Here is a 14,159-nt window from a genome sequence, read left to right as displayed (position 1 = left end):
CACACCTGTTTCAATCAAGAAATCACTTCAATAGGAGCTGCCTGACACAGAGAAGTAGACCAAAAGCACCTCAAAAGCTAGACATCATGCCAAGATCCAAAGAAATTCAGGAACAAATGAGAACAGAAGTAATTGAGATCTATCAGTCTGGTAAAGGTTAAAAAGCCATTTCTAAAGCTTTGGGACTCCAGCGAACCACAGTGAGAGCCATTATCCACAAATGGCAAAAACATGGAACAGTGGTGAACCTTCCCAGGAGTGGCCGGCCGACCAAAATTACCCCAAGAGCGCAGAGACGACTCATCCGAGAGGTCACAAAGACCCCAGGACAACGTCTAAAGAACTGCAGGCCTCACTTGCCTCAATTAAGGTCAGTGTTCACGACTCCACCATAAGAAAGAGACTGGGCAAAAACGGCCTGCATGGCAGATTTCCAAGACGCAAACCACTGTTAAGCAAAAAGAACATTAGGGCTCGTCTCAATTTTGCTAAGAAACATCTCAATGATTGCCAAGACTTTTGGGAAAATACCTTGTGGACTGATGAGACAAAAGTTGAACTTTTGGAAGGCAAATGTCCGTTACATCTGGCGTAAAAGGAACACAGCATTTCAGAAAAAGAACATCATACCAACAGTAAAATATGGTGGTGGTAGTATGATGGTCTGGGGTTGTTTTGCTGCTTCAGGACCTGGAAGGCTTGCTGTGATAGATGGAACCATGAATTCTACTGTCTACCAAAAAATCCTGAAGGAGAATGTCCGGCCATCTGTTCGTCAACTCAAGCTGAAGCGATCTTGGGTGCTGCAACAGGACAATGACCCAAAACACACCAGCAAATCCACCTCTGAATGGCTGAAGAAAACCAAAATGAAGACTTTGGAGTGGCCTAGTCAAAGTCCTGACCTGAATCCAATTGAGATGCTATGGCATGACCTTAAAAAGGCGCTTCATGCTAGAAAACCCTCAAATAAAGCTGAATTACAACAATTCTGCAAAGATGAGTCGGCCAAAATTCCTCCAGAGCGCCGTAAAAGACTCATTGCAAGTTATCGCAAAGCGCTTGATTGCAGTTATTGCTGCTAAGGGTGGCCCAACCAGTTATTAGGTTCAGGGGGCAATTACTTTTTCACACAGGGCCATGTAGGTTTGGATTTTTTTCTCCTAAATAATAAAACCATCATTTAAAAACTGCATTTTGTGTTTACTTGTGTTATATTTAAATAATGGTTAAATGTGTTTGATGATCAGAAACATTTTGTGTGACAAACATGCAAAAGAAGAAGAAATCAGGAAGGGGGCAAATAGTTTTTCACACCACTGTATAACAAGGTGCATGCGAGACAAATGTGTGTAACACTGCAGAGCAGATATCTGATCGGTCCACGAGTGTTCAGGAATCTGACTGCTTGGGGGGAAAAACGACTACACATTCTGGTGGCGAGGGTCCGAATGAAGTGTAAACAGTGAGTGTGCAGGGTGTGTTGGGTCACTCACAATGCTGGTGGCTTTGCGGATGCAGCATGTGGTGTAAATGTCCATGATGGAAGGAAGAGAGACACCGATGATCTTCTCAGCTGTCTTCACTATCTGTTGTAGGGCTTTATGATTCCTGATTGTGCAATTTCCACACCAGACAGCGATGCAGTTGCTCAGGATGTTCTCGTTGGTTCCTCTGTAGAATGTTGTTAGAGTAGCTGGTGGAAGACGGGCTTTCCTTGGCCTACGCAGGAAGCAGAGCCGCTGCTGGGCTTTCTTGGCTAAAGAGCTGCTGTTGTAGGACCAGGTGAGGTTCTCTGCCAGGTGGACACCCAGGAATTTGGTGCTCCACAGTTGAGCCGTCCATGTTCGGTGGCAGATGGTCACTCTTAGTCTTCCTAAAGTCAACAATCATCTCCGGGTTTGTCCGTTAACCGCTCTTTATAGGGATGGCCTCCCGCTGCCTTTTCTTTGGAATTTGCTCCCCTTGAGGAACTTTTTGTAGCGGCTGCCCCTGCGCCTCATTAGAGAAGCGTCTCACCCCGGGTACGCAAAGTTTAGTCACTGAAGCTGTGGTTTGGGAATTCATCTGGTGGCCGCAGGTGGCACTTTCTTTTACTCCAGCCAGCATTGGGTATCCATTTTCTGCTGGTAAATGAAAAATAAATAAATGAATACATATTGGAAAAATGTTCAAAGAAATATGCACAGAAGTGGTAGAGAAAATCTGTTTAAATTAGAACTACCATTTTCTAACCCGCTGAATCCGAATACAGGGTCACGGGGGTCTGCTGGAGCCAATCCCAGCCAACACAGGGCACAAGGCAGGAACCAATCCTGGGCAGGGTGCCAACCCACCACAGGACACACACAAACACACACCAAGCACACACCAGGGCCAATTTAGAATCGCCAATCCACCTAACCTGCATGTCTTTGGATTGTGGGAGGAAACCCATGCAGACACGGGGAGAACATGCAAACTCCACGCAGGGAGGACCCGGGAAGTGAACCCACGGGTCTCCTAACTGCGAGGCAGCAGCGCTACCACTGCGCCACCGTGCCGCCTAGAACTACTAAATACTCGACGTAAATGAGCAAAACACACATTTCCAGAACATTGGTGACTTTTTAATATTCATCCCAACTCTGCAGCGACTCCGACTCCTCCCCTGCCCCGTGGTACCTCATTTCTGTTGCACTGCAGTCCCGTATTGGTGTGCTGTGAATTCTGTGAGGTGGGCACTCTCTTCATTGATTGAGTCGACTGACTGAGATTTGGATTGTTCGCCCTGACTTTGTCAAACATTTAGTTTGAAACTTGTACACTTTATATTGTGTCTCGTTTCCTTTTATTTGCAGTTTTGTATTATTGGTAATCTGCGGTGGGCTGGCGCCCTGCCCGGGGTGTGTTTCCTGCCTCGCGCCCCGTGTTGGCTCCAGCAGACCCCCGTGAGCCTGTAGTTAGGATATAGCGGGTTGGACAATGGATGGATATTATTGTTAATACCAGTAACAGCACATGCACTGCTATGATGATAACGTGCAGTGAATCCACTTGACTTGGCATTCCTAGTTTTCCTCCCCTTTCTCTGTCCGTTTACCATTCGTTTGCTCAGAGTTTGACGCGCTTGCCGCTTCCTGAGCAGCTCTTGTCTCCTCCACCCTAGCGGCCCGCTTCTTCTCTGCTGTCGTCGGCATCTTTTCACTTTAAAACTGATGAAGTCAGTGTTTGCGTTGCAATTACTTAGTACGTTTTCCTTAATTTTTCACTAAAGCTGGCGCGTAAATCATTCTTGAGGCAGATTGAAGACTTTAGATATGAAGAGGAAGGGGAAGTGACGGCGAAGGCGGTAGGGATGAGAATGGCGCCCATATGCATGCGCCGCCCTGCTGGCCACTGCCAAGAGTTGATTCTACAATAGGGAGGAGGAGGAGGAGGAGGAGGAGGAGGAGGAGGAGATTCGGAGCACGCGCTGATACGGGCATTGCTGTACCCGCAACACGACAAACCAACTCAGGATCCCAGATTAGGACCCGAGTGCAGCCATGCAACGGGCGACACCTCAGCACCACACCACAGTAGTTCAGATGGAGTGGAACAGTATGAGGTTTTTACCCCCAAGTTTTTCCCTGCAGGTTGGAGGGCTGGAGGCAGATGATCGTCATACCCAGGAACGGAGCAATTGCAGGTTAAGGGTCTTGTTCAAAGGCCCAACAGAGCAGAGTCCCTTTTGGCATTTACGGGATTCGAACCGGCAACCTTCCTATTGCCAGTGCAGATCCCCAGTCTCAGAGCCACCTAAACATAAAAAGAGGAATAACCTTGGAGGTCAATCATCACCCCAAATGCGGATAGCAGACGTAACGTAGTATATGTGTACCAAATTTCAGGTCAAATCCCGGACAGCCACGGTAGCGTATTATAGAAGAAGACTGTAGCGCTATGAAGGCCTGGTGCCCTGTCCACGGATTGCTCCTGCCTTGTGCCTGAGGCTCGCTTGGCTAGGCTCCAGCCCCACAGCAACGCTGTTCAGGACGCAGCAGGCTTTGAAGATGGTATGGCATGGCACCAAGTGCCAAAATGGATTCTTTCATTCTTTCCATGGCTCTTTTGTTTTAGGGGGCTCGCTATCCCTCTTGCCACACTAGATGGAATTCTGTTTGCGACATTGCAGCCTTTTTATAGGCGCTCCTGCTGCTGGCTTTGAAGCTGCTCAGTTGCATGATGGGATGCCAGCTCATACTGTGAGTGACACATCGAAGAATAATGCAGCTTGTCAGCAGTGGACACCAGGGGGCGCTCCAGCTCCCTAAACACCTGACACAAAGGCTCGGGCACAAACGTCAAAGTACTGAGTCTTTATCACAGGCAATTCGTTACAGGCCAGCGCTTTGCCACACCACAGCCACAAGCACAATTTTGATTTTCTTCTCCCTCTCAGTCACTGCCTCCTCTGCTCCTCTTGCAAGTTTTCTACTCCTTCCTCCCGACTCCGGCTCGAGGATTCAAGGTAGGCAGCTCCCAGTATTTATTTCAGCCAGCCTGGAAATGCTCCCAATCTTCTGCCCAAGTGGTCTGTAAGCACTTCTGGGTGAGGCGACGTAGGGACTCCCCAATCCTACAGCTTCCCCGGGACCCAACAGGGCTCTCCCCTGGGACTACAATGCCCAGTATGCCCTGCAGGCACCCATGTGGAGCTACAAGCCCAGGCTTGCTGTTATCTAGCATCCTGGGGGAGACAAAGCCCTATGTAAGAGGTCTCCCCCTGTCCTTCCTTCTAAAGGGTGTCCCGACTGGGTAAGGATGCCAGCAATCCCTCACGCAGCATCATTACGTAGCCCTCCTGTCAAACTCACTGTCCCCAGCAATCACCTCCAACTCCCAGAAATGGCACACTAGGCTTCGAAACGGCAGGGAGATCTTTTCTGTTGCAACTGCGCAGCTCGTGACGAGGTCTCATCAGCAGGGGTCTGGAGCGCTTCTCTGTCAGGTGGCACGGCAGGGATGTTGGACGCCGAGTTGTCAGATGGCACAGCAGGTGAACTTTGTATGGAGCTGCAGATGTACTGGTCTCTTGGCTGTGTCCCTTCGCTGAACTGACACTGCAAACACCAGTCCAGGTCCGGATCTCCGCTTTGGGACTCTCCCTCCATTGCTGCTCAGTAATGCCTCTATGATCCGCCTTGTCCTTTGGCTGTGTGGTGTGCTTCACATGGCTCACCTATTGTCAGCGACAACTTAATCTGTCACACTTGTTCAAGCTCCATAAACTAGATGCTCCACCAGCGTCCAGACCACAATGGAGTTTAGCAGAAGGAGAGGTCACTGGCGGTGCTGCAAATGGCTCAACCTCAAGATGCTTCAACAAATCCTCAAAAAAGCAAAGCAGGCCCATTGTGGTCTCGGTGGCACTCAGCGCTTGCTAAAATCAGACTGGGGGTTTTTGTCCTGCCTCTGTCGCCAATGTGGGACCGCGGGTGCCGAGTGCCAAAATGGATTCTTTTAACATTACATAGCTCTGTTAAATGGCTCGCTGTCCTTAAAAAGCCTAATCGCGCTTGCTGCACTAGTTGGTATTCTGTTTTCGACACTGCAGGCTTGCCGTTTTTATAGGCGTCCCTGCCGCTGGCTTTGAAGCTGCTTTTCTGCAGGCTGGAATGCCAGCTCACGGTGTGGGTGACTCTTCTGTGGCTGAGGAACTTTATCAGCACTGTTACAGTATCCATCCATCCATTCTCTTCCGCTTATCCGAGGTCGGGTCGCGGGGGCAGCAGCTTAAGCAGAGAGGCCCAGACTTCCCTCTCCCGGCCACTTCTTCCAGCTCTTCCGGGAGAATCCCAAGGCGTTCCCAGGCCAGCCGGGAGACATAGTCCCTCCAGCGTGTCCTGGGTCTTCCCCGGGGCCTCCTCCCGGTTGGGCGTGCCGAACACCTCACCAGGGAGGCGTCCAGGAGGCATCCTGATCAGATGCCCGAGCCACCTCATCTGACTCCTCTCGATGCTCTACTCTGAGCCCCTCCCGGATGACTGAGCTTCTCACCGTATCTTTAAGGGAAAGCCCAGACACCCTGCGGAGGAAACTCATTTCAGCTGCTTGTATTCGCGATTTCGTTCTTTCGGTCACTACCCACAGCTCATGCCCATAGGTGAGGGTAGGAGCGTAGATCGACTGGTAAATTGAGAGCTTTGCCTTACGGCTCAGCTCCTTTTTCACCACGACAGACTGATGCAGAGCCCGCATCACTGTGGATGTCACACCGATCCGCCTGTCGATCTCACGCTCCATTCTTCCCTCACTCGTGAACAAGACCCCGAGATACTTGAACTCCTCCACTTGGGGCAGGATCTCTCCCCCAACCCTGAGAGGGCACTCCACCCTTTTCTGTTACAGTATCCCTGTGTAAATAACTACACTGCATAAAAATGCATCTGAAAGTCAATACTTGTTGGTGGGACATCACTTTTGTCTTCATTAACGGTATCGACTGCTGTAAGAATTTCACATTCGTTGCCAGGTCGTTTACTACTTCATGTGAATTTCATATTCATACCAATTATGAGGATAAAAGTTTTTTATGGGAAGACCGAAAACATAATTAGTTAAAACAGAAATGGGCCTAAACGAGAGTTTGTTTTTTTAAATATTTAGGGGTCTGGAATTGAAAAAAAAATGTCCCCTCCCACCCATTCAAATTTCATGTGCATTTTTCACAAGTCACCCGATGCTCCATGGGGGTATGACCAACTGCCCCGACCCCCAAACTGAGAGTCTTCGAGTTTATTTGAGTCTAGCGCACTTGCTGCATTAACGGATAGCCCCTGACGGTCCGGTCCGGTCAGCCCACTCACAAGTGTCCCGGTTTGGGAGCCCAGTCTATACAGCACGCTAATGTAATGGGAGCTTCTTCTTAAGTTTGTTATGCTTTATTTGCATATTTCTTTCAGGTAATCTTGCCATGCTATTCTATTGTTAGAGTGATCGTTTCTGATACTCTTTGTCCGCATATAAACTTAAAATTACCTTCTTTAAAAGTCACATCGTGCTTTACCAGACGCCGATCCGCTGCGCGCGCCCGATGCTTTATTGTTATTTTTTTTTTTAAACCCCACAGATCACGCGCTGGCCTAGTTCAGCTCTGAGGCTTCCCAGGATATGCCTGTCGTTAAAAAATATACAAAATGAAACAAATAAAAATATTCGTGATAATTATGTTACAAATGTATATTATAAAATCTACAAGAGTCGATCAAAATCGATCTGTAGACACTAATAACAAGGCTTGAATACTGGGATTCGTTCAGGCAGTCTCTGAGCCGCCTAAGAATGCGGAAGTTCAACTGGTGAACTTGAGAAGAGTTGGACGGCTGATGGTGTTGTTTTTTTTTTTTGGTCGGAGTCTGTAGGGAAGCAAAACATCTTGAACTGTGTGAAGGGCGAAGCAGCTTGAGGCTGTGCTGAAGAGACGGAGATGCCTTTATTTTCTCCCAATCCTTTTGATCCAGATGTGGGTGAGTGGACGCCGCCGGTGGGGTCTGTTTGCTCCTCTCCCCTTCCCCGGTGTTTTCGTGGCCTGCCGCTGATCTCCCAGTCCAGTGACTCGTCAACTCGGGGCCCCTCCGCAAACAGCCACTGTCGACTTTGTATCCATTTATCGTTAGTAAAACTAAATATAACGAGAATAAAATGTTCAGCAGGAGATGACCGCCCTCCTGTTGACGTGTCGTGTGCTGTAACTGGTCACGCTTTTCATCAGGTGTCGGTTTTGTCGAACGCTCGGCGCGGGTTACATTCAGTAATTTGCCGAGTTCGAACGGTAATGGCGGGGCGTCTGACCGGCTGGACGTCGTACGTTTTACTAACCGAACAGCCTTATGATTGAAAATGACTTAACTGGACCCGAAACCTTAAGGTCCGCGCCCCCCAGTACTGTCATTGGTTTCGTAGCGCCTTTTCAAAATGCCAGCTTCACGGATCAGTTAGTACGGCAGCGCTCAGAGCTTCGGCTCGCTTGCCAGCTTACTGACTTGTTTTGTTCGTTCTTGTTATCTCACTGACTGATTGACTGAGTTCTTCACCCACATTTTTTACACAATTGTTTCCGTTTCTTTCTTTTTTTTTAGTGGTAGGAACTGAACCCACAGCCTCAAGGCTTGAAGTCCAAAGCCGTAACCAGTTCGCCACACTGCGTGTAGATTTTCTTGTGGTGACCGGTGGTCGCTGTGGGTCGTGCTGTGTAAAGTAATCATCGATTAATTGAGTGGATGTCGCCAGGTCACTGATGCAGGACTTGTCTTTGGATTTTTAATGTCCACTCGTGGTAATTAATGAGCAGTGACCAGGCAAACTCGTGCCAGAGCAATCTTTTAGATTTTTGTGGATCAGGCAACTGCACAAGTTGACAAGATCAACGCATAGCTGGCATTGACCTCCGGTTTCACAAATCCTTTGACTCCGACCTGCCACACCACTGTTTCGTCCTGAAGTTAGAAGCTGTAGGCATCAGAGGTGTCCTGCAAAACTGAAGTTCAAGTTGGGTAATCAGCAGGAGACAAAGTGGACAAATGGAGTGTGGTCATTAGTGGAGTCACCCAGGGGTCTGGCTTGGCACCATCACTCTTTCTGATATATACCAGCCGTACTACCCATCTAAGATGTCTTGAATTCATAGTAATCAACGTAGACCTTCACATTGATGTGTGCAGTGCACCATGTGTTGGAATGTATGTTGTAACTCATCCACCTTAATAAAAGGAAAAGTGTCTGTCTGGTTTGTGATGTCTTTGCCATTGCAACAGACGGCGCATCACAAACATTTGTAATAATACAGCACGTTGCATTTTTCATTCCAACAGATGGCACATCACAAACTTAACACTGCTTTGATTAATCCTTTACCTTATTGCATATTACAGACATATTTGGTATTTCATCCGCTGGAACATCTCAAACATTTGTAGTATTGTGTTTTAGTCCTGCAGATGTTTGTTGCACCATCTGTTGGAATGATAAGCGCAGTGTAATGCATTACAGTTTACATTCCAGTAGATGGAGCACTACAAGCATCAATGCTGAGATCTACATTGATCACTTAGCACAGTAGTATTAAAATACGTCTGTCATTGCAACAGATGGTGCATCTTTTTTATGCCATTTGCTGTGATATTCATAAAAGCAGTGCTTATGTTTGTGATGTGCCTTATGTTGGGTAACAGAGATACAGCAACCGGCTGAACACACTGACAGACGCACAGTCACTTGTCCTTTTATTAAGATGGATTAATGGCATTGATTCTGGTGTGGCTGGTAGAAATTTGCAAATGTTACTAAAATTTGAGCAAAGGCAGTGTAGAAAGACCTGGTCAAGCATCAGAATTGGGTGCCAGCACTTGGCAAATGGAGCTTAATGTTGAAAAGTGCAAAGTGCTACACCTGAGAAGAGGAACATCAATTGTAACAACAAGATGGAAGACACAGGTCTGCAGGAAGGAAACTTTGAAAAGGATTTAGAGGTTTAGACTGACCAACGTTTGCGTCGCCTCAGCAATGTGCAGATGTTATTAAAGAGGCAGATGAAATATTAGGTTATACCGTTAAAAAACTGCCAAGCGTAAGTCGATGGATGTTATGCGCTGACTAGTGCGATCACATCTGGAGTACCAAGTGCAGTTCTGGTCACCGCACTACAAGAAAGACATGGCGGCACTTGAAGCAGTGCAGAGGAGAGCAACCCAGTGCATCATGGAACTAATGTTGGATCAGTGCCAGCTTTTGGGCCTGAGTACCCATATAAAAAAGTAGCATAGCATGTAACAAAAGTCCCCACCCACATCTCGTAGTGCTTCTCCCTGCCTTGTCTCGCTCCGCTGGTCAATACCAGGAGCTGTAGTGATGGGATTGTCCTTCTCCGAGTCTCCAGCCTTTTTATATGAATGTGTGTTGAAGATTTTACCCTGTGGAGAATCAAATTTGATTTAGTCTGTTTATGTAATTGAGCGGGGCTCGGTGTTTGCAATCACATTAGTGCCAATGAAGAACTGAGGGCATTTAAAATGGGTACAGAAATGATTGAAATGCTGGTAAAAATAGTTCTTTCAGTGCCAGTATACTGCACACCATACCCAGGACTGAAGGGACGTGTCCCACTACAGCTGGCTCAGCGAATACAACTGGTTTGCTCTCGAGCGGAGGAGACTGCCTGGGACCTCGTCCAGGTCTTCAGAATCTCCAAAGGCTTTGAAAAAGGAGATCCATCAGAATCCTTCCTTTCAGCTTAATGGTGAATCGCATCCTCGAGAGCACCAGCGGAAATTAAGGGGAAGGGCGTTTAGGATGAACTTCTTTACGCAAAGAATTGTGGGAATCTGAAATGACCTACTGAGACGTGGACTCTGACAGCCTTTCTGAAGGATACAAAGGAAATCCAGCAGTTAGCTACGCAAATGTGATCGACAGTTGGACTGAATGGTCTCTTTCTCGTTTTTCATATCTGCGTTCTTAAAACTCGGTAGAGTGGAAAAGCTGCAGATGGATTTCTTGTGTAGGGCCACACTGTGTTCTTGGCATGTGAACAAATGATGTTCACTCTCCTGGGGCCTCCTGTATAAACGTTGTGTATGCACAAAAATGTTGTGTAAGAACATTTCCACGCTCAAATCACGATGTATATAACCTAAAGCCACGCACATTTCCACAGTAGCTCATACACTGGCGTACACAAGTTCTTCTCTCGGTTTTTCAAACTGGTGGCACCCAGCGTCAAAGCAGTGCTACTGTTCCTGTGTGGCTTCCCTTTCTTTTTCAGATCCACATCCCTGACGCGACTTTATAAATACACTGAAATTAACCGCATATTGTTTATTAGTTTAAGGCATCTGATTGTAATTAACGTGTAACAATATAATGAGCACAGAAAGGCCAAACTATTCTAAATACCATAACTGCTTTAGCATTGTTACTCTCACTGCACCACCTTCTTCTTCTTCTCTCAGCTGCTCCCGTTAGGTGTTGCCACAGCAGATCATCTTTCTCCATATTCCTCTCACTGCACCACTCGGAGTATTTCTATCGCTGTATCTGAGTGGGAATCACAGATCTACAGCAGCTGATCGAGAAGAGAATTATCAGTATACAGCATCAAGTACACGCTGCCTCAGCCATGCGCATAGTCTATTTGAACTGCTCTCATACGACAAACACTTCAGAGCCTTTCCTGTACGAACCTCGCGGTTCACAAACAGTTTCATCCCAAGAGCTCTAAACACACTCAGTCAGCCATCAGGTGCTCCTTGTAGACCAGTTAGGACTTATTAGTACAATCGCCTCACTAGAAACTTACACTACAGTTCTAATATTGCACAACCTGAGCCACTTTATAAAGCGGGTATTTACTTATGATGACAATATCATTTTTAAGATGAAATGCAGCAAAATATGTTTATTATATTATACAGATAAAACTTCATTTGAATAATCTGGATTGTTAATAATTAAACGTGAAAACACGGGGCGCTCTGTTCGCAGATTGTTTCTTATTCTTAATTGGAGGTTAGTACGTTTGAGAGAGACAGGACTGCTGCAATAAAGTATTTGATTGAAGGTCGCGCACAATCACTGCGCCACTGTGTTCCCATGTCATCATGAAAATGATATCACATATACATCTCAGTATTTTAATTATTCAGAGAGCTGTAATATTACGAATGTAATGGATTCTGTGTCCTGTTGGAGGAAGAGAAAGCCCATTTAAGAATCACGTAGTGATTGACACACACAGAGCATATAGAAGATCAAATACAAAACAAAGCATTTAATGTTTTACTTTAGTTACGATGGGATTTGAGAAACTAGTAAATGAAAACGATTTTACGATGAAGTTTATGATGTTCTACTGTAATGACAATATAAACTGAGATTAAAGTGGAAATTTCGAGATTAAAGTTGACATTTCGTGCTTTTTCCCCACTGTGTGCCTATTTTTTTTTTCTCTCTACCCTAAGAAGCAGTCATGTGACACTCAGACGGTGGGCTACGACTCGCATTTTCACAACGACTTTGATATCTCACAGCTTTTTTTTTTTATTTCGGGCACTGTGCAACTTTGTGAACTTGAGCTTTTGAGTTTCTCCGACACGCAATGTCACTCGATCAACTTCCTTTTCTTGTTTATCCCACTGTTTAAACCAACAAACAGTACGTTTTTCTTGGCCTCCACTTGGTATTCGTTGAACTTCTTCTATTTTCCCCCATGCTTTTCCCATTGTCTTTTCACAGAACGCTGAGCTTAAGGGCTATTTATATTGATTTGCATATTAAGAGGCGTTGTTGTGGGACAGCAGGCGTGTGCACGTGCGTTACTTTTCATGCTGATCGGGATTCATGGAGCAGAAGAACGTGGAAGTTGGCGAACGCACAGATTTATGCATCTGGATTTTTTTTGTGCGTAAGCACATTTCCACTTTTGTCTGCACGCCATGTTCTAGTGTGAACTCTACGCACAGCATATTGCATATGAGGCCCCGGTCTCTAGAATGTGGCCTTTTAATGGTTTCGGCTTTGAGCAGTCAGACTGTTTGTTCTTCTGATCGAATCTCAATCTGGCCGAGTGTTTATTTTGGAGCTGCGCTATTCACAATTCCTCGAGCGCGTCCATTTACTTTCCAGCTTGTTCAATCCAGTTTAGGGCTGCATGGCTCTCTTGGCAGGATGAGGTGCAGGTTAAAACCAGTGGAGTGCAGAATACCAGCCTGGGGCAGGCTCATTCATGAACACATCAACATCAGATGGCACCAATACAAATTGTCGAGTTACCATGACATGCACAGCAAATCCCAGCGCACCTTTTGAGGGTAAAAAAAAAAGCAAAGTTATGTCCATGACAGCTAAAAACAGGTGACGTGGCTCACTTCAGACCTGGCAGTGAGTAAGTCATAGAGACTGAGCCTTTGCTGTTTTGCCACATCAGCAGTCAGCCTGTGGACAGCTGAGCCACCAATGACTGCCCCAGTAATAAACGACAGGACACCAAGGCTAACGCACAGTTGTCCCAACGCCCGAGGCTGCCGAAGGTGTGTGGAGTGCAGCAGACGTGCACAGAGCTGAGAATCCTGATTTAAGGGTTTGCGTGGCCTCATGATCAGGTTAGTCAGGACAAGGGACACGGCTTTACATGGCACCTTAGAAGGCAGGTATCTGACTCACCGGGTTGTGAGGCGCCTGGTGTGCCATTCATTTGGTGAGAAGGCCCTGCTGGTAACGCTAGGTGTCCTGTTTAAATGTTGAGAGCAAGATGAACGTTTGGGTGCGTCATCGCCTTCGCTTTATAGTAGCGGCCCACGGGGATGGCAGCTCCAAGCAGAGGGAGTGACTAGCACGGTGTCCGCACGCCAGTCGCCGTACCGGAGTGATGACGCCTGTGCCAGTCACCAACCCAGCTGACCGCTCGCTGCACTACTTTCTATTGAAACTGTCCTTTCTCAGCCCTGACCCCAGTGACACTCAATCACAGCAGGCGCTCTTCAGCGGGATACCAAACAATAGCAAACTGATATTACTGTGAAGCAAAATTCATGAAACACAGTGAAAGTAGGAACTGCCTTTGAAAGAAAAGCCACCAGTGACGGTGAAGACGCGTCTGAATGCTGCGCTGCTCCAGGCTGCTGTCATCGTGACGATTTCTATGGGAGTCTGGGGGATCAGCTACGTGTGCATCGGACCAGCTGGGGGACGTGGCCCGGGCGCCAGCGAACAGAAGAGCAGACCGGCGTCGTGTGTCTTGTCTGGGTGATCATCTTCTCTCTCCTGTTCTTTCTTTTTGCAGCAAGCACCCCCAAACTTTAAGGGGGTCTCTTCATGTAGAAGTAACTCTGATTACGGGCTCAGTCACTAATCGTAAAGCCAGTGTGATCCTTCCTTGGGCTGATTGTCTATTCTGATATTAATTATCTCAGATCCCTCTAAAAGAACGGTGCGAAAGCTTCAGGGTTCAAATCAGTAGCGACCTAGAGCTTTAAATCAATACAGTGCAATACGATTTAATGTCGTGGAGCTCAAAATCACACAAGGAGTGCTGCAGTGGCCCTCTTGACAGCCCCCCAGCCTTGACTCTCTAAGATGGGGGTCTCCAACTCCAATCCTGGAGAGCTACTATGGCTGCAGATTTTCATTCTAACTCTTTTCTT

At 46.9% G+C, this 14,159-nt stretch overlaps 1 protein-coding gene across 1 annotated transcript in view; it reads left to right on the top strand.

Moving 5' to 3' along the window:
* Positions 1 to 7,333: 7,333 nt before the first annotated feature.
* The window catches only part of stam2 (signal transducing adaptor molecule (SH3 domain and ITAM motif) 2), a 31,095-nt gene continuing 24,269 nt past the window's right edge, over positions 7,334 to 14,159 (top strand). Inside the window, exon 1 of the mRNA XM_039755214.1 lies at positions 7,334 to 7,490. Within this exon, the coding sequence (XP_039611148.1) occupies positions 7,451 to 7,490 (40 nt within the window). The 5' untranslated portion in view covers positions 7,334 to 7,450. The remainder of the gene's footprint in view (positions 7,491 to 14,159) is intronic.

Source organism: Polypterus senegalus, chromosome 6 (genome assembly GCF_016835505.1).
Source record: "Polypterus senegalus isolate Bchr_013 chromosome 6, ASM1683550v1, whole genome shotgun sequence".
NCBI classification, from domain to species: domain Eukaryota; kingdom Metazoa; phylum Chordata; class Cladistia; order Polypteriformes; family Polypteridae; genus Polypterus; species Polypterus senegalus.
Note: the sequence above shows the minus strand (reverse complement) of the source record. Positions and strands in the feature narration are given on the sequence as shown.